At 46.5% G+C, this 20,280-nt stretch overlaps 1 protein-coding gene across 3 annotated transcripts in view; it reads right to left on the bottom strand.

The window, feature by feature from the left end:
• The window catches only part of LOC135908777 (probable sodium/potassium/calcium exchanger CG1090), a 141,007-nt gene extending 129,804 nt beyond the window's left edge, over positions 1 to 11,203 (bottom strand). For all 3 annotated transcript variants that reach the window (XR_010566417.1, XM_065440618.1, XM_065440619.1), the window contains exon 1: positions 10,948 to 11,203. Coding sequence is in view for 2 of the 3 variants with exons in the window: in XM_065440618.1 (XP_065296690.1) it covers positions 10,948 to 11,176 (229 nt within the window). In the remaining variant the exon portion in view is untranslated. The remainder of the gene's footprint in view (positions 1 to 10,947) is intronic.
• Positions 11,204 to 20,280: the final 9,077 nt, after the last annotated feature.

Genomic DNA, 20,280 nt, shown 5'->3' with positions numbered 1-20,280 from the left:
AAAGACTTGAAAAATAGTAGACCGATCAGCTTACTGTCCGTTGCCCACAAAGTGTTTACTAAGGTAATCGCAAATAGAATCAGGAACACCTTACACTTCTGTCAACCAAAAGACCAGGCAGGATTCCGTAAACGCTACTCAACAATAGACCATATTCACACTATCAATCAGGTGAAAGAGAAATGTGCGGAATATAACCAACGCTTGTGTATAGCTTTCATTGATTACGAGAAAGCGTTTGATTCAGTCGAAACCTCAGCAGTCATGGAGGCATTACGGAATCAGGGTGTAGACGAGCCGTACGCAAAAATACTGAAATATATCTATAGCGGCTCCACAGCCACCGTAGTCCTCCATAAAGAAAGCAACAAAATCCCTATAAAGAAAGGCGTCAGGCAGGGAGATTACATCTCTCCAATGCTATTCACAGCCTGTTCACAGGAGGTATTCAGAGACCTGGATTGGGAAGAATTGGGGATAAAAGTTAATGGAGAATACCTTAGTAACTTGCGATTCGCTGATGATATTACCTTGCTTAGTAACTAAGGGGACCAATTGCAATGCATGCTCACTGACCTGGAGAGGCAAAGCAGAAGAGTGGGTCTGAAAATAATCTGCAGAAAACTAAAGTAACGTTTAACAGTCTCGGAAGAGAAGAGCAGTTTACGATAGGTAGCGAGGCATTAGAAGTAGTTAAGTGAATACATCTACTTAGGACAGGAAGTGACCGCAGATCCAGATCATGAGACTGAAATAATCAGAAGAATAAGAATGGGCTGGGGTTCGTTTGGCAGGCATTCTCAGATCATGAACAGCAGGTTGCCATTATCCCTCAAGAGAAAAGTGTATAACAGCTGTGTCTTACCAGTACTCACGTACGGGGCAGAAACCTGGAGGCTTACGAAAAGGGTTCAACTTAAATTGAGGACGACGCAACGAGCTATGGAGAGAAGAATGGTAGGTGGAACGTTAAGGGATAAGAAAAGAGCAAATTGGGTTAGGGAACAAACGCGAGTTAAAGACATCTTAGTTGAAATCAAAAAAGAGAAATGGGCGTGGGCAAGACATGTATGAGGAGGGAAGATAACCGATGGCCGTTAAGGGTTACGGACTGGATTCCAAGGGAAGAGAAGCCTAGCAGGGGACGGCAGAAAGTTAGATGGGCGGATGAGATTAAGAAGTATGCAGGGACAACATGGCCACAATTAGTACATGACCGGGGTAGTTGGAGAAGTATGAGAGAGGCCTTTGCCCTGCAGTGGGCGTAATCAGGCTGATGATGATGATTCTCTCCCGCAGAATGACGTGATGAAATGTGTAATTGATAGCACTGACAAGTTTCGAACAGTTTGATTTCAAAACACTTCTTGTTTGACTTCCGACAAATTTCTGGAACTTATCTTTTATGCTAACTCGACTTACGCGTCCTTTAAAGACTGAAAAGACGGGAACCTTGTCACATTTCCTATTGACTAGAAAGACCTCTACTATTCTCTCCCGCATAATGACGAGATGAAATGTGTAACTGACTGCATTGACAAATTTGGAACAATTGTTCAGATTTTTTGAAGATTTCTTAATGATTTTGAATAACGAATCGAGTCATTTTGAATCGGCGGTTTCAAAAACCCTAACCTCGGTCGCTGAAGTGTTGTCTCCTTTGTTGTTGACGTATTAAGTCCCCATAGGCAATTTCATAAGGTGTGATTTGGGATTGTACTTTTTATCACAAAAGGTATGCTGGAGTTATCAGCCGAGAGGCAACAAGCCAGTCCTACCACTTCATTCCGCTCATTCAAAACTCGTAAAACGCGCAATAGTAACATCTTCTTTCAATAATTCTCTCATGAAATCTTGTGGCCACAAAGTGGAAACCAGTTTCAGAGATCAGGCCAAGCGCCTGGCAGATTCTGGTTACCTGATGCGTATGCTCACATGGGTCGTGGAGGGCTTGAGCAGGAAGTATAAAACGCATCGCAGGGAAGCAGTAGCACTGCTACAGCAAAGAAAGTTGCCGTGGTATCATACATTCGTTGTATTTCATATAATCTCCGAAGAATAGCGGCAAAGCCGGACGTGGACGTGCTTCTCTCTGCCCTTGAGCGTCCAGAAGATGTTGTTGCGTACTCCAAGGTAGCGTATCGTACTGCTCCCGAGTTGTAGCGACGCCTGCCTATTGAAGCTCGACCGACGTTAATTATTGGGTAGCGTGGCGTTGTCGGCGGGCTGCAGGCATCCAGTAGACTATGGCGACCAAGCAAGGGTGAGACGATTTCTGGTGCGAAACTTGCACGATTTATTCAAAGGTAGATGAAAGAAAATGAGAAGAGCATGAAGTGATCAAAAGTACATTTCGGAGCCCCTTAAATAGGCTCTATACAATCGTGGACGGGATCTTGCTTCCGTCGACGTCACGTGACCGGCACAGAAAGAGGGCCCCTCCTCCTCTGGTTATACCGAGCCTGCTGAAAGGAAGAGGTCGTCCCGCCTCCTGGAATTGTAGACGCCTGTCCGCCTCTTCTGCGCGTTGCGGGTTCGTGGAAGTTCTTCTCTAGGTCCAATTCGAGAAAAGGGTCTCTCGAAACTCGCACACCCACACACACATACACACACAAAAGAGGCCTGTACACTGCGGGGCTTCCGGCAGACAGGCAGACACTCGAAATGGTCATAGCGATTTATAAAGTCACGCTTCATTTCGACGAGGCCTGGTGCAAGAAAGTCGGGTGAGAGAAAATCCTTTCTGCACGTGGAGCGGGACGCCAACAATAGCAGGCGAAGTGACGCCTCATTTCGACGAGGCAGGGTGAAATGGTCCGTTGAAATTCCTTTCAACACGTGGTGCCAGACGCCAACCCTAACAGCATCTCCGGCGGGGGAGGAAGATCCCGACGTGTAGGGGCCAGCAGCCGCTGTACGAGGGATCGGCGTTTCGGTAGCAGAATTCCCCTTAGAGGTGATGAACCCTTAGTTCGTAGCTGGTAGATTCCTGGAGTTGTCATCAGTCCACGTGTCCGCTCTTGTGACTTTTCTCCCTGGTCTGGTCTGGTGAAATTCTTTTTCCAAGCAGGTCTCGCAAATTTTCGCCTCCTGCGTGGGCAAGCAGTCACCCCAGAACAGTGCCGGACCCACAACCAAAAAGCAGCGAGCACAAGGCCACCCTCCTCCAAGACACACCAGGCTTTTAAAAAAAAAGAAAACCCGCTACACCCTTCCCATTCCTTACGCGCATCCCTCCCCCCTGAACACTACAAACAGCCATTTCGTGAAAGCATTAGGACGTGTTTATTAAAATCAGCTAACAATCGGCTACGCTTCGCAAAACGTACGAACGAACGTACAAATGCCACGGAAACCCGAGTGAGCATGAGGCTTTTAAGGTACGGACACACTGGCGGCAAGACGCGCGCGGCACGCCGCCGGTGGCAAGAACGCCGCGCGGCAGAGAGGCCACATCGTTTGTGCGCGCGGCGGCCGCCGCGGAGTCACGTGACAGCGCTGATCTCGCCTTGCCTCGAACTGCGCGAGCATAGGCGCGATATCGCAGTTGTCGCGCGCTTTTCCTTGCTCGGTTAGCAGACAGCGCGCTGATCGCGTTGATTCCTGCAATGGCAGATGCAGACGACGATGTTCTGACGACGATGAGGGTTTTGGTCTTTGTGTGTTCTCTGCTGTTGCGACGGCGGCGCGCGCAAAAGGCACGCAGACGAAGCACTAGCGCTGTTTGTCGCGGCTGGCTCGGAGCGCTCGGTCGTCGATCGTGGTTCCGCCGCCGCCGCTGGAAGTTAACTTCGGCAGTAGCCAAGAAGTGGCGCTTAGGAGAAAGCCCGGACGTCTCTCATTGGTTCGCGGCACGCGGCCGAAAATGGCTCCTCGACCCATCCTCTGCGCGGCAGACCAAACCGGTTCCGCGGCAGGTTTCGCGGCACGCGGCGCGCCGCCGGCGGCGTGCCGCGCGCGTTTTGACGCTAGTGTGTTTGACGCTAGTGCGTTTTGACTCTAGGCACAACGACTCAAACCGTCAGCATTGCCGTTAAGCTTACCCTTCTTGTAGCGAATATCGAAGCTGTACTGTGGAAGGGCCAAGTTCCAGCGCAAAAGACAACCGTTTTCGCAGACATTGACTGCAGCCATGTGAGGGCACAGTGGTCAGTCTCTATGGTGAGCCTTGAACCAGCGATATAGCAAGCTAGCTTCTGCACCACCCATACTACGCAGGTGCATTCCTTTTCTGATGCACTGTATGCTTCCTCACGAACTGAAAGCTTTCTACTGGCGTACAGTACAGGATGTTCGTTCTCGTCATCTCTCTTTTGACAGAGCACCACCCCCATACCCCTGTCGCTGGCCTGACACTGAAGAATGAATAGCTTAGAGTAGTCGGGCGCGTTCAACACTGGCTGACTTGTTAGTGCGTTCTTCGGCATACTAAAAGCCTTTTCTTTTGCGTCATCCCACTTTACCGTTTGTGGTTCTGTTTTTCTGAGAGCATCCGTTAAAGGACTCGCAATCTCGGAATACCGCGGGATATATTTTTGGTAATAACCTGCCAAGCCAAGGAATGACCTGATGTCCCACTTGGTGCGTGGTTGCGGCAAGTTGTCTATGGCAGTCAGTTTAACCTCGGAAGGCCGACGATGACCTTGCCCTATTACATGACCTAGATAAGCTACCTCCGCGCACCCTAATTGGCATTTGGGGGCCTTAACAGTTAAGTTGGCCTCTCGTAGACGACACAGCACGGTTCGCAGCACGGTTCGAAGTGCAAAGTCCTCCATTCCTCGTAGTACCTGGTCCATAAGGCTAGAGAAGCAATATGGCGCATTCTTCGATCCAAAGCTCAGGACTTTCGGACGAAAGGTTCCCATCTGGGAAATAAACGCCGCAAACCTGCTTCCCTCTCGGTAACGGAACCTGCCAATACTCTCTGACTAAATCGATCGTAGAGATGAAATTAGCACTGCTCACTTTCTCAAGCTTTCCTCGATATGGGGTATTGGATAAGTCTGATCCTTCGTGATTAAATTGAGCCTGCGGTAGTCGATACATGGTCGCGGCTCCTTTCCTGGGACCTAACTAAGATAAGAGGCGAGGTATAATCACTCTCTCCTGGCTCGATTACACCTAGCTCTAACATCTTGTTTATTTCAGCGGTCATGACTTCACGTTGACGAGGCGAAACGCGATAAGCTTTCGAACGAACTGGGTTCGACGAGGTTAACTCGATATCGGGAACGATCGCAGTGGTCCTGCCCGGTGTGTCTGAAAATACGTCTTTAAATTCAAACACAAGTTCCCTCAGTTCGGCCCTTTGATTGGGATTCAACTCCGCCTGTTCTACTAACTTGTCAATGGTCTCGTGAATGTCTTCTGCCTCCGTCACGGCTGTTAACTCTGCAAAGTCGACAGGCATCTCCTCAGGTTTGTTATTCAACGAGGGTTTCAGGATTATTACCTTTTCCCCAACTTCAAAGCGTCGCGTGCGAGCCGTCCTGTCATAGTAATGCTCAGCATAGCTTTGTGCCTTACGCATTTCCTGCTCAGCGATCATTGTGGCAGGGGTTATGTTCAATAACTTTCTGCATTCTGCCTCGCGAGACAATTCAGGCTCCGCTGCTTTCCTGACCTTTTCCTTAGCTGGTGCACTTTCCGCATTATCCCCTTTAGAGCTGTCCTGTTTGGTGCTGGGTGACGAATCCTCAGTCAAACCTGTTTCCTTCACCCTTCACCACTGGACATTCGTACACGGCCTTGACCACGAGCCCCCTTGCCTTGGAACGAGTTAGGGTTTCCACTGTTCCCTCACTAAACCCGATTGCCTTGCGTCATAGCAAATCCTCTGATTTGTTGAAAAACAAATACGGATACTGCGGCGGGAGATGTGCCGAGACGGCGGCTTCAGTGTCCAGTACTCCGAAAGGGCCTTCGATACGAATCTTGGCCACAGGGAGACAAACACTGAAGGTTTCCACGGCTTGCCTTATCCAAGCACATTCTCCCGTGAACTGACCTTCCTCTACGTACGAAGGGTGCACTACGTCCATTGTGGCTGCCGAGTCGCGAAGCACTCTACATGGTTTGTCGTTTACCACGAGATCTCGAATGTATGGTTCTAGCAAGTTCAGATTTTCTACGTTACTTAGTGACGTCAATACTAGTTTGGAATTTTTGCATCCCACGGAGATATGCCCCGTTTGCTGGCAGTTGTAGCAAACTACTGGTTTCTTTGCCTCGAAAGTTTTTCTTTTCTTTTGCCTTTCTGCCCTAAGTTCGGGTGACCCCTCCTTTCCCTTGCTGCTGTGGTCACTAATTTTCATCGAATCTGACCTTTCTATCGTTCTATACCGACTCCACTTTGACCATCGCTTTGGCTTGTCGGGTCTGTATTTATTCATTTCCTTCTTAAGAGCTTCGTTGGCTTCGTCCGCACAGAGAGTTACGTACTCCTCAGCGAGATTGCCCGCTCTCATGATAGTATCAATCGTCACTTACAGCGCATACATAGACGGAGGACAAAAAAGGGCGACGTAGACAAGCGCTCAGCGCTTGTCTACGTCACCCTTTTTTGTCATCCGTCTATGTATGCGCTGTAAGTGACGATTGATACCATGGAATACCAACTAGCCCGTACTCAAACCTTGCTCATGATAGTGTCTACGCCTGGCCTATCCTGAACCCAATATTTGATGTTTACTGGCAGCCGGCGGTAGAACTGTTCTAAAGCAACGCACTGCATTGTCTTTTCAGCGTCGCCGAGTGCACCCTCTTCTCTGAGCCATTCCTTCAGGTTTACCTCTAAGGTGTATGCAAAATTTGAGTATGACTCACTTTTGGTTTTCTCGACTTCCCTGAATTTTCGCCTGAATGCTTCTGCTGATAATCTATACTTTTTAAGCAGGTTCGCTCTGACTTGATCGAAGTCCTCTGCTTCTTCTTTACCCATGCGGCAATGATATCAGCTACCTCACGTGGCAGTAACGTAAGCAAGCGTTGCGGCCACGTGTTTTTCGCGAATTTCGCCTTCTCACACGTGCGCTCAGACTGTACCAGAAAAAAAACCTATGTCCCCTCCTACTGCGTAGGGTGCCATTAGGTCTGTCATTCTGCGCTCGCTTTCACGTGCCTCTGGGCTAGGTTTTTCAGAATTTTGAGCTTTCAAGAGCTCAATCTCTAGGCGCTACATTTAGAGTGCGTCGCGGGCAACACGCTCTTCCTTTTCCTCAGGGCGCTTACGCTCTTCTTTTTCCTCTTTCTCTAGGCGCTTACGCTCTTCCTCTTTCTCCTCAATGCTCTCTAAGCATTCCGTCAGTTCATCGTCGTCTGCCCCGGTCGCTTCGATCGCCTCATGGATCTCCGGCTTTCTCTTTGAATCGGCAATTTGGAGGCCCAACTCTTTGGCCAAGCTCAACAATTCCGGCTTCTTTAGTGCCTTCAAATTCATGGCTGCCCTTAGTGCTGCCAACTCTTCACTCTATAAACACCTTGACGTACTCAAAACTTCCGTCAACAGTTAAAGAAAAATCACTGCACTGTACTTTCCAAAAAAAAACGTAAAAGCCAAGTGATATCTCAGTGAAGAAAAGCCATGCACTCACCATATGCAGTCATGAATCCAGACACCTTCCTTCTGAACGTTGTCACCAGCACGAATAGCCTACGATCTCGTAGTTGTCGTCCAAGTAGGGGTCTCCAGGGTTCCGTATCCCAATCGCTGCCAGTCAGTTTGTTGCGTACTCCAGGGTAGCGTATCGTACTACTCCCGAGTTGTAGCGACGCCTGCCTATTGAAGCTCGACCGACGTTACTTATTGGGTAGCGTGGCGTTGTCGGCGGGCTGCAGGCATCCAGTAGGCCATAGCGACCAAGCAAGGGTGAGACGATTTCTAGTGCGAAACTTGCACGATTTATTCAAAGGTAGATGAAGGAAAATGGTAAGAGCATGAAGTGATCAAAAGTACATTTTGGAGCCCCTTAAATAGGGTCTCTACAATCGTGGGCAGGATCTTTCTTCCGTCGACGTCACGTTACCGGCACAGAAAGAGGGCCCCTCCTCCCCTGGTTATACCGAGCCTGCTGAAAGGAAGAGGTCGTCCCGCCTCCTGGAATTGTAGACGCTTGTCCGCCTCTTCTGCGCGTTGCGGGTTCGTGGAAGTTCTTCTCTAGGTCCAATTCGAGAAAAGGGTCTCTCGAAACTCGCACACCCACACACACATACACATACAAAAGAGGCCTGTACACTGTGGGGCTTGCGGCAGACAGGCAGACACTCGAAATGGTCATGGCGAATTAGAAAGTCACGCTTCATTTCGACGAGGCCTGGCGGAAGAAGGTCGGGTGAGAGAAAGTTATTTCTGCGCGTGGAGCGGGACGCCAACAATAGCAGGAGAAGTCATGCCTCATTTCGACGAGGCAGGGTGAGATGGTCGGTTCAAATTCCTTACAACACGTGGTGCCAGACGCCAACCCTAACACTGTGCAAGCAAATTAATTCAGAGAATAACAAAAGGAACATATTTTCTACACATCATGAGAAGGAATTTGTAACCTGCACTCATAACACTGTCAATGTCCCGTTTAGGGATCTTTGAAGTATAATAAATATATAAATAATGAATGAATAAATAAATAAATATGCCAATCCGCTTTCATGCGGAAGAACATACGTTGGTGAAATTGGCAGATGCATCAATCAGAGAGTAAAAGAGCATCAATATAACGTTCCTAAAGTAAGCTCGGGCTACTTGGGCATACATTGCCGAGATTGTCCCTGTAAACCCATGTTTTAAAGTACTTCTATTTTGTATAGGGCTAATAGCAGGATGACAAGGGAGATTGTCGAGGCCTGTGAAAGTGCAAACATTAGAAGTGCGTGAGCAAGCCAACTATCTCGATATCTAAAAAAGAGATGCGATTCATAGGTTCATTGCTGTAATTATTGCTGTGTGTGTTTTGATCATGTCTTAGGCACGTGTACGGTTCATCGACATTTTCCACCGAACGTTCTTTTTTGTCGCGTTTGTTTTCGCTCTTTCGGCCTATATTTATCGATGCGTGCGAAAATAAAATATATAGTTGAATATAGCGCTGCCTCTGTGTGTCTGTTTCTACATCCTCGTTCAGTCGCGCTTATACATTCTATCATTGATCCAAGCTAACTTGCCCGCCAACGTGTTTTAACCCATAATTAAATTTTTTAGGAACCCCTTCAAATTGCGCTCACACATTCTATCATGGATTCAAACCAACTAGCCTGCCAATGTGTTTAACCCATAATTTAATTTTTTAATGAACCCTTTCAATTTTTTTTATTCGAGTATAGTTCATCTATTGCAGAATTTGAGTTATAAGTACCGAGTACTAACTTTAAATTTACAGTTGAACTGAACAGATCACAAGTACTGTATTACTTCAGGTGCTCCAAGAAACGTTGGCTTACTCCTACACAAGCTAAATGTAGCACCTAGCAGCGTGAGGCTTTTGGCTTACAATACACTAATCCGATAAAAACTCGAATATGCTACAATTGCATGGGACCCCCACATTAAAAAACATCCTTTTGGAGATTGAAAAAATCCAGAGGCGAGCAGTGCGGTTGACTTTCAACAAATGTAATAAAAGAAATTCCTCATCTGCGTTAATGACCAATGACAATGTTCAGCCACAGCATCTCAGAAGGAAAATAAGGATATCAGCCTTTCTACATACATTACTCCACATAAAACTATAGGTCGTTCATTTACACAATTTAACACACCTGCACTAACGACAACAACCCGCCGCCAACAGCTGCAACCTTACCACGCACATTGCGAGGACTAATGTACATAAGTTGTCTTTTGTTCCACGAACAAATGTTGAGTAGAATAATTTGGCAGAAGCTGCTGTTACTTTGAAAACTTTGAACATGCACTACGCACCATGTTCGGTGTCCCTTCATCATAATTAAGCTGATTGCATGTATACAAATTCTGCGAACCATGTCTTTTTTTTGCGTGAATTAGTAATGTCATCTTTCTTGTTTCTGGCTCATGTTAAAATTACAATGGTCGTGAATGTTCTGTGGATCTTGCAGTATTTTTTCAGCTGTCCCTAGGTCTTAGACTGTTTAAACCAATGACGCATCGTTGTCTTTTTTTTTAACCTCCTATATGCTATTTCCAATTGAATCTTAGTGAAAGTTCCTCGTATTTTGTAAATAAATAAATCCGTGACAACGCTTGGGCAGCTGCATATGAATATTTGTACATGTATGTTTCACATGTTTGAAGCTTTTCATCTGATGCAGGCGTGCTGCTTGTTTCCCTTTTTTTATTGCATACTTCGCGTCGCTTTCACAGCGAATTTCAACCGCAGTTGTGCTCAGCTGTTCGAGCCTCATAGTTCGAGCCAACAGCTGAAAAAAAAATGTGGCCCAGCACAAGGCAGAAAGAAAAAAATAGAATACAGCGATGTTGGCCAGTGTAAGTATACCTGCTGGATACCCTGTGTTGGGGAAAGAGGTGAGGGGAATAAAAGGTGGCTCAATGAAGCTTTCAAAGCAACAACATGCGATCTCGTTGAACCACGACATATAAATATTAACGCGTGCAGCAGCGACTTCACGTGTTGCACACTTCAGTTACTCGTGCAGCGCAACATAAGGCACAGGGTATGCACACGTGAGAACACAAGAGATGGTTTCACTAGCTCTTCCATGTCCGCGTGTGACGTGACAGGCGCAGTAATGCAGGTTTGTTGTTACACGCGCGCGATATGCACTTCGACGGCGTTCGCGGCAGGTCGAACACAGGCCCCAACACAGGAGTCCTCATTTCGGAACGCGACGTAGTACGCTCATAACATCTGCAGATAAGGTTTGGGACGACCGAGAGTGCTTGTTCGAACTGGTTGAAAGGCGAGCGAGCACTCTCCCTCGTGCAGTGTGTGAGAGAAAAACGCGTGGACCAACCGTCGCATATGACCTCCAGTGAAGGCACGAAGTAGTCCTCGCAGATTATGGACAGCGCCGCGAACATGTAGAGAGCGGCTAGCACGTGCACCACGATGCCTCCCTGCTTGCGGAATTCGGGGCTCATGAGGGGCCGCGGGAACTGCTCGATGGCGGCCACAGTGCAGTTGGGGGCCGCAGCCGCCGCCGCCGCTGCACATACCAGAGCCGGGAACAAGCGTCCGACCATGTCCCCCGACCGCCTTCTCGGACTCTGTCATCGGCTTGACGAGTGAACGCTGCGCAGCAGGTCAGCTTATCAGTACATACGTGCGTAAGTGATGGCGCTCATCAACCCATTACGGTTCAGCGCATGACCACCCCGCAATTCGTCCTAACGACGACTCCTTATCGCCTCGCCTGGGCCTTTGCGGGGGTACGCGCGGATCAAAACGCCGACGTGCTTTGTACACGTTTTTGTGACGACAATTTCTGCCGCCAAATCGTAAAATAGCTCTGCGATTCGAATGCGGTATCATTTTTAGGCCTGCAGAAAGTTAGACGAACCTCTTTTGAGCCCGTTCAAGCAACACCCTCGTCATGCTGGAGCAAGAAACGTTTGCTCGCTCTCTTCCCATCATAGAGAGGGCGCGCTGCATATGCCCACAATTCGCGAACCCTTGTTGTATTTCGTGGTCATCGATGTCTGCGCTGAGGCATATCGCACATCACTGGCTATAGGATGCATGCCTTGGCCCTGTGATGCCCGTTATTGGCGATCTAAAGAAATGCCCCTCAATACGGCTAGCAATTGCCCCCACACATTGAGGCAAGTGGGCAGCAAAAGAATCGGAGAAGGAGGAACAAGTTATGCGGGCTTCCGCATAAGGGCGTTCAGCGCGTAATCAAAGGCGGTTGCAGATTCCCACTTCAAAAAACACTCTGGGTACGGCTGCTCGAACAAAACGCGTTTTCATCGAGCGGCCGTGGCCTGAGTAACTCAAGACGAATAAGAACAGTACACAGTTGGTCTGGTTTGTCTAAGCTGCACAGCTCATTGTGAAAATTTAGTCCTAGTTACACGAACACCCCAACTAAATGTGGTCAAGATAAATACAAAAAATATTAGTTAGGCATGGAGTGCGCAAGTCAATAATGAAATCAATAGGCTCAATTTTTATGCAATTTATAAACTCGCCTTTAGCAATCTTAAAGTTCTTGATAGGTTGATAGGTCAAATTCCACGTAATCGGTTGATTGAATGTACTCGTACAAGGAATTTTCGAGGGCAGCAAGCAACCAATTCAAAGCCTCATGATCGTGAGCACTCTGAGACAGCGACACAAATAAACAATTACACTGACGTCACCCGCTCTTATGATCAGTAAAGTTTATTGCTACTACTGTTAGCAACCAAGCCTTTACCTTTAAGAAAACGTCATCTCAAGCTTATCTATGCCATAGACAAGTCGGTCTCCTCATGGATATGACGCAGTTTAACCTATTCCACATTTGTTTTACCTCAACTATACCCTAAAACAGAGAAATAGTAATTACACATTGCTTCCCTCAGCATTTATACTGCGACAACAATTATGTGGCTACTGCAGGCGAATTTCCGTCGTCAGCGTCGGGGCCGCCGTGAGGGTCCGCGTAGAAGTGCAATAAAGTCGCGGCCGCGCGCCGCATGCTGTAGGTGCGCGGGAAAGCACGCGAGAGTGAAGCCTGTTTCACATGATGCGATTTTCGTCGCACCGGAAGTGCAGTTTCCGTCGTTTGCGACGAAAATCGCAGTCGCAGTGCCGACCCCCCGATTTTCGGCTGCGACCAACCGGTTGGTCGCACAGTCACAGCGATGGCTGCGATTTTCCGTCGAAATTGCGTGGAGAGCTATTTCGCCGGTTTGTTTTGGGAAATGGTATCTCGCTCAACAAGTGCAATGCGCGGAGACGTGGATTACCGAATTCGGTAATCGAAGGGAGAATAAGGGAGCGAAGGGAGAATAAAAAACTTGTACCGCATATTCCATTCTCCCATTTCTACGCGTTCGGTGACACGCTACGCAGCAAATTAAGTGCATTTTGCTTCGCACACCTTTGAGAGTTGCCACAAGACGACATAGCCTCATGGGGTCATCATAATTTTCTTTTGTTGAACAGCATACAAAAATCGCGCGTACGGAGCAGCTTAAATAATTTCAACCTCGGCAAGGACAAATGACAAGCCAACAAAGTACCCGACGTTTCAACACTGTGCTGAACGCGGTACCGTTCAGTTGTATTTTCTTGACGATTTTCAAGCGTGAATACCCCATGCATTTCCCTATGGTAAGGCTATCTTACCCCACTTATTAAATTTGACAGAGAAAAAGTGTAGGCTATCGTAATGAATTTTCTACGATAGCATTAAATCCGTGGCTTGAATAAACAACGTCGTTAATTTGTTTTCGAATATTACATGCACATTAAGTTGCACCTCTTCTCTGGAGAATCTTTTTTCTTGCACAGAAACCAATAAACATTGAATGTGTTTCGGACTTTGTATCCTTACCGCACCTGTATTAACATTTGCTTTGAAAGATAATTAACTCTACAGCTAGTAAATTAAGTAACTTATTCGCTTGCTATAGTGGCACAGTGACAACGTACCCTCCTGCACCGTCATGTAAAACTCGTTCAACAATGCGAAAAGCAGGCAAACAGCCTGTTCTTGTGGGGATGGAACAGTAGAAAATGCCACGTTAAAGAAAAGTAAATCAAAACTGTACAGTGAAGTCAGCCAGTTGCATCCCTTGCTCTAAAACTTTGAGTATATTAAGTACAAGCAGTTGCATGTTCACAGCTGATCAAGTGTGCAGAAACATTCATGCCTTACATGATTCTAATAAGTTTCTAATAAGTTTGTGATCACATATATTAGTGTGTAAACCCATATAACGATATCCGTTGTGATTACTATCTTTATAAGTAATCAAATACCATGCTACTTGCAAGAACATGTCACCTGGGGATTTTAGAACAAATTTCTGCATTTCAACTATATACAATATGTGGTTTATTCAATAAAAGACCATAAACTGCTTTTTTCCAATGACAAACTTATTCCAAATTTTACTTGCATACAGGCAAGAAAAAATATATAGACAAAAATATTGTTCTTCAATTTATTCACCTGCTACTGTGGCTATAGCATTCTGCTGCTAACACAAGGCGAGCGGCTGAATTGCCAGCCATGGAAGTCGCATTTCGATGGGAGTCATAGGTAAAAAAAAAAAAAGCTCTTACACTTAGATTTAGTTCATCACCTTTTATTGAACCCTTAAACTTCCATATACTATTGCATAGGGGGCATGCTTATGCAAAATCTAAGACCAATCGAAAGCAAAGAGCGCAATTGTAAAACAACTAGCTTTCGTGACAATTCGAGGGTGCAAACATTCACTGCATCAATAGGTATTGTTCAAAAGCACTGTACAAATAAGCATAATCAGGTATATAAAGTACTCTGTCAGGAAGTTGGTTCTACAGATGTATAAATGTCAAGAAATGAATGCTCAACTGCAGCACACACACAGCACACAAAAAAAAAAATCTTTTTCGAGAGTTGTCCCTTCTAGCAGATATGAGTGGGTCATAAGCAGCAGAAACTTTATTTCAGGGCATTGCGTAATGCCGCTTACGAAATAATGAAGAGAGTGAAGAGGATTTTAACAGCAGTACCTCATGATACCCTAATAAGAGGGACGATGAGCAAAAAAAATTGCTGGTAGAGCCCTCAAGTTAAACAGTAACTTTTTGAAAGACAGAAAATTCCAGGTGAGAGCTGGAGGCACATTTGGCCCACCCACACCAACAACACAGGCATACTACAAGAAGTACTACAGTCTATGGTGTACTACAGTCTATGGGAAAGCTATCTTATACAGAAATCAAGAATGATGCAGCAAGCTCTCGACAACATTGCAGATTTTCTTGGCCAGTCTGGCCTCTCGATTTCTAATAAGACAGCTTACATCGACTTTGGAAAAAAGACTAGAACCAAGAACTATCCCAGATTACACATTGTGCTCCACTAGCTGGACAAACATATCCGCAAGTCAACATCCACAAATCCTCAGCTAGTGTAAGCCCATGACGGCAGAGCCAGCACGTGGGTGAAACAATTATGCCATGCCTGGACGCAAATCCTACACCTGGTGAAAAGAATAATCTTGAAATCATGGGGGGTGGACAAGTGGATACTACGGAAAATCTCAGATGCTGTGCTTGTGTCCAAAGTATTGTACGGTATGAATTAGCAGCAGCGCACAAAAAAGACAACTCATCGAATACAGGCATCGGGTAATAACAGGTCTTTCCGACTTTACCATGCTTGAAGACTTCTATGAAAAAGAGCAAACGAACAAGCACCTAGACAGAGTAGAGTTGCAGCCTGCAGCACAATTTTTTTGCCTCAAGAGCTCAGAACCTGCTCCCAAGATACTATGCCAGCTAGCCTATGAGATGCAAAGACGACTACCCTTCCCTTCAAAACAACCTCGGGAGCACCTGAACTTGAAACACAGCCGGCCCATACCGTGCAATATGGGGGCAAACAGTTAGGCCAGGAGACTATATGCAACTGCCAAACACACAGAGGAGGTTGCTAATCATGAAGACGCAAGCAAACATCAGGCACGTATAGTACACTGATGTGGCAATAGCAGTGTAACAGTAGTATGACACTACATAAAATTAATCCCCATATAAGCGAGTACAATTCCAGGTCATCCTACACCTAGAAAAGCTGAACTGAAAGCAATTAAAGCAGCACTTGTAGTGCAAATTACACCCTGCACACTTGCATGGATTCACCAGAAACTGTCTGGGCCTGCACATTACACAAGATTGTCAGGAAAAGCAGGAGATTGACACGCGACTTGTAAGCACATGGTTATGAAAGTGAACAGTTTCATTCCATGGCTGTCAATGAGAGGGAGAAAGAAAACTTAATTATGTTCGTGGAACAAAAACCCATTGATAAGCTTAGAGATATAGTCATTGCTTAACACTTTCGAAATGAATAATTAGAGCTTGCTATCGACATTGAAGCAGCCTTTCGACAGCAAGAAAAGGAATAAGTTTTTCCAGATCTGAACATATAATATGTAGGAATTGCAAGCAGAATATTCTGCCAATATAATCTGTTTAAGAATACCAAATTGAAATAAACATTGAGGCTTTCATTTGTACTTTCTTCGGCTGAGCAATCTAGTTTGAAGTGACTCCCATAAGCATGTCGTAACAATGTTGATCTAATACAGGTTAAAGGCATGACTAGCTTAAGAAATCCGGATTATTGTTATAAATTACAGTGAAGAAATTATAATATCTAATAACATTAATAATATAATAATAATATTTCTTTCCACAAAACAGGCCAACCGTGAGCGACGTGCGATGCTGAGCAGAAACCTGAAAAACCTACGGCAAGTGCGCCTGCCGTGGACCTACGATCCTGCATTATGGATAGCGCGCATTGATATGATCTTCCTGCTAGAAGTTCAGAGTACATTACCAGCGCGAAACACAGGACAACAAAATGGACGAGAAGCGTGTCCTTTAGAATGCTATGTTACAACGTACAGGTTTCTACAAAAGTGACGGTAACTGCTCAAAAGGCTTGATACGTCGGCTTTTGCGCCTTTAGAACAATTTAGAGATGACTCCCATATATATATTCACAGCACACGCACGGCGATGGACGAACCAGGCTGGCGCTAAGGTTGAATTTCCCAACACAATTTTTATTCCACGTCCAGTAATCACACAGATCATTTGCGGCTTCGTTCATGGGCACATGCGGACTTTCGGGTTGGTGCTTGTTGTTGCGTTTGGCGTAAGAATATGGCTAGGAGCAGGCAGCGCATATGCGCGATCACGAGCAATATGCACACATCATTTCTCCAGAAGCTGACGCCGAGCATGGGTAGCGTGAGGATCTTGTGGGGTTGCCATGACTTCGTGGCAGCCGAATTCCGAATACTGCATATGCGGTGAGGGTAGCTATATAAACTTGTTGATAGGTCATCTTGTAGATTGTTGTAGCGCAGGCAAAACGAAACGGTCATAGAAGGAACACATAGAACACACAGCGCTGAACCACCTGCGAACAGCTGTTTACGTGCGCCATGTCACACAGAGCTTCAGAAACCGCCGTTGCGCACTCCAACACAAATCTTAACACGTTTTTAAATTACTATACGTGCATATTATTTGCTCCTAATCAAGAAAACTCAATATTATAATGTAAACGTTTTATTAATTACAATAAAATAATTATGCAGCGTGTGCCACGAAACCTGGCAGTAAGCAACTCTGGGCGTTGCACCAGTCGCATTGTTGAAATTGCAATAATGTGAAATGGGCCCTCTAAAAATCGCATTGCGACGCGTGCGACTGCACCGATTTTCGTCGTTTCAGTCGCAGCATGTGAAACAGCCTTGAGCCGAAAAGGATGTTGACTTCGTGCGGCGGCATCTTCACGCGCGCGCAGGGGTGGAAGGCGGGGGGGCCAAGTTCTCCCATGTGCAAGGGGGGAGCGCGGCGATGTGCGCGTGCTAGGAGGGGCGAGGGGGGCCAGGGTAGCGCGCGTCCTATCTTGGAGGTAATGGCTTGGAGATAGCTGATGGTTTCGTGGGCGCTGTGCTTTCGAGCGCCTGATTCACGTTGAACGGAGAGGCAACACGAAGCGGAATTCGCTCGCCTCTGTTGCCACTCTTCATCACGCCAGCGTTCCGATAGGATAGCGATTGTGCGCGGCCATTGAGTGGGATGTGTTCGTGTTTGCCTGTGCGCACGTCCCACCGTGCTTGTTAGTTTAGTTAGTAAGCAAACGTTTAAAGCACTTTATGCGCCCGAAAATACTAGGCCAGATGGCGTTGTTTCAGCTTCCTAAATCTGCCAACGCCAGCCGCTTGGGTTACGACCGAAACGAGACAATTTTCTCAACAGCGACGGACCTCCCCATTTCTTAAAAGCGTAACGTCACGGGCCGTGCGTAAATCGACGTGCGAGACCTGTGAAACAAGCTGGTGAACAAAATATTTCCTTAGCGCCCCAGCTACCATGGGATCTGCTGCGACGGATTTGCCCGAGTACGTGACTCCGCTGCCAAAAGCTACTCATAAGCGGTAGGTCGAGAAGGTCTTCGCCTGCGGCGAGCAGCACCTTGATCGTTATCCCATAGAAGGCTGAAAAAAAAAACGCTTTGAAATGTTGGCCGAACGTGCGATTCGGCGATATATGTTTACCCCTCACCCGCCGTGGTTGCTCAGTGGCTATGGTGTTGGGCTGCTGAGCACGAGGTCGCGGGATCGAATTCCGGCAACGGCGGCCGCATTTCGATGGGGGAGAAATGCGAAAACACCCGTGTACTTAGATTTAGGTGCACATTAAAGAACCTTAGGTGGTCGAAATTTCCGAAGTCCTCCACTACGGCGTGCCTCATAATCAGAAAGTGGTTTTGGCACGTAAAACCCCATAATTTAATTTAATTTTTGTTTACCCCTCGGACACGTCTCGACCACAAACTACGAGAATAATTAAATCGTTCGCTCGTTTAATCAATGCATCTACAGCCTTGCCATGAAGAGACATGAGCATATATTTGGTTGAGCTCACTGAGCACTGAGAATGCAGGCGATTGACGTCTACGATCCCCATCAAGAAGCTCTATCACGATTGAATGAATCCGGATCGAGCGAAATCGCGATCGGAAATATCTCTGTAGCCGTACTCTATCAGGATCTGGCTCGGCTATGAATGAAAGTGCCCGTTTGACAGGGGCATCAATCGGTGCGGCGTGTGGTTGAAATGCTTGTTCGCTACAGTAGCAAACCGCTGTTTAAACATACTTACCTAATACGGTATGTTAAGTAGAGAGCTGTCTACTCATTCGACCATTAATATACTTTGGACATGCCAATGAGATCTGAACGTCCAAGTCCAAGTTAGGACGTCCAACGGATAACACGGGGACATTAATTTCGAGACATCTTATTTAAAACAACCCTCGAACATCCAGAGGATTCAAGTTCTGCGATCTGAACAAATCCCAAAACTTTAGTCCTATGGATGTCCGATGGATGGTTTCAACGGGAAGTCCCATACCGGACAATTGTGGGACCAACACACACAATTCAACACGTACTACGTGAACATATCGCGGAATGTTAAGTCTCTTCCACGGCTGCCTGCAGCGCACGCTCTTCAGAAGACGTGTCAGACAGCAACATAAAGGTATCACACCCTGATCAAACTTCCAATGAAGAAGATAAATGGAGAAGTTGCAATGAACGATCCAAACTGCACAAGCATATCAGGAGGAAATATCACAAAGCGGTAGGCACAGCACCGGAACAACTGCGCATTTTCACCTACCGCAAGGTGTAACCGAATCAATCGTGCTCTCCGAACATGTCAAGAAAGCCGAGTACTGCAACCCCGCCATTGAACAGAGCAGTGACCGCCTTTACCCACTCGAATCGCCACTGCCTGTTGCATACACGCTTTGGGCTGCTTTGCGCATGGCGGAAGGATCCTTCCACCATGGCTTTGCGTGTAGTCGGTCACATTACTTAATGCCGCCGTTTTATTGAATCTGTTGGGAGATTCGTTTAGCGGAGGCAAGGAATACACGTTCTGAAAGCTTGAGAACGGGGAGTCGACCGGCATTATTCAAAGGTAGAATCAGGAACACCTTAGACTTCTGTCAAGCAAAGGACCAGGCAGGATTCCGTAAAGGCTACTCAACAATAGACCATATTCACACTATCAATCAGGTGATAGAGAAATGTGCGGAATATAACCAACCCTTATATATAGCATTCATTGATTACGAAAAAGCGTTTGATTCAGTCGAAAGCTCAGCAGTCATGGAGGCATTACGGAATCAGGGTGTAGATGAGCCATATGTAAAAATACTGAAATATATCTATAGCGGCTCCACAGCCACCGTAGTCCTCCATAAAGAAAGCAACAAAATCCCAATGAAGAAAGGAGTCAGACAGGGAGGTACGATCTCTCCAATGATATTCACAGCGTGTTTACAGGAGGTATTCAGAGACCTGGATTGGGAAGAATTGGGGATAAAAGTTAATGGAGAATACCTTAGTAATTTACGATTCGCTGATGACATTGCCTTGCTTAGTAATTCAGCGGACCAATTGCAATGCGTGCTCACTGACCTGGAGAGGCAAGGCAGAAGGGTGGGTCTAAAAATGAATCCGCAGAAAACTAAAGTAATGTTTAACAGTCTCGGAAGGGAACAGCAGTTTACGATAGGTAGCGAGACACTGGAAGTGGTAAGGGAATA

This window comes from Dermacentor albipictus, chromosome 1, assembly GCF_038994185.2.
Source record: "Dermacentor albipictus isolate Rhodes 1998 colony chromosome 1, USDA_Dalb.pri_finalv2, whole genome shotgun sequence".
Taxonomy (NCBI): Eukaryota; Metazoa; Arthropoda; class Arachnida; order Ixodida; family Ixodidae; genus Dermacentor; species Dermacentor albipictus.
This window is presented reverse-complemented; position numbering and strand designations above follow the sequence as displayed.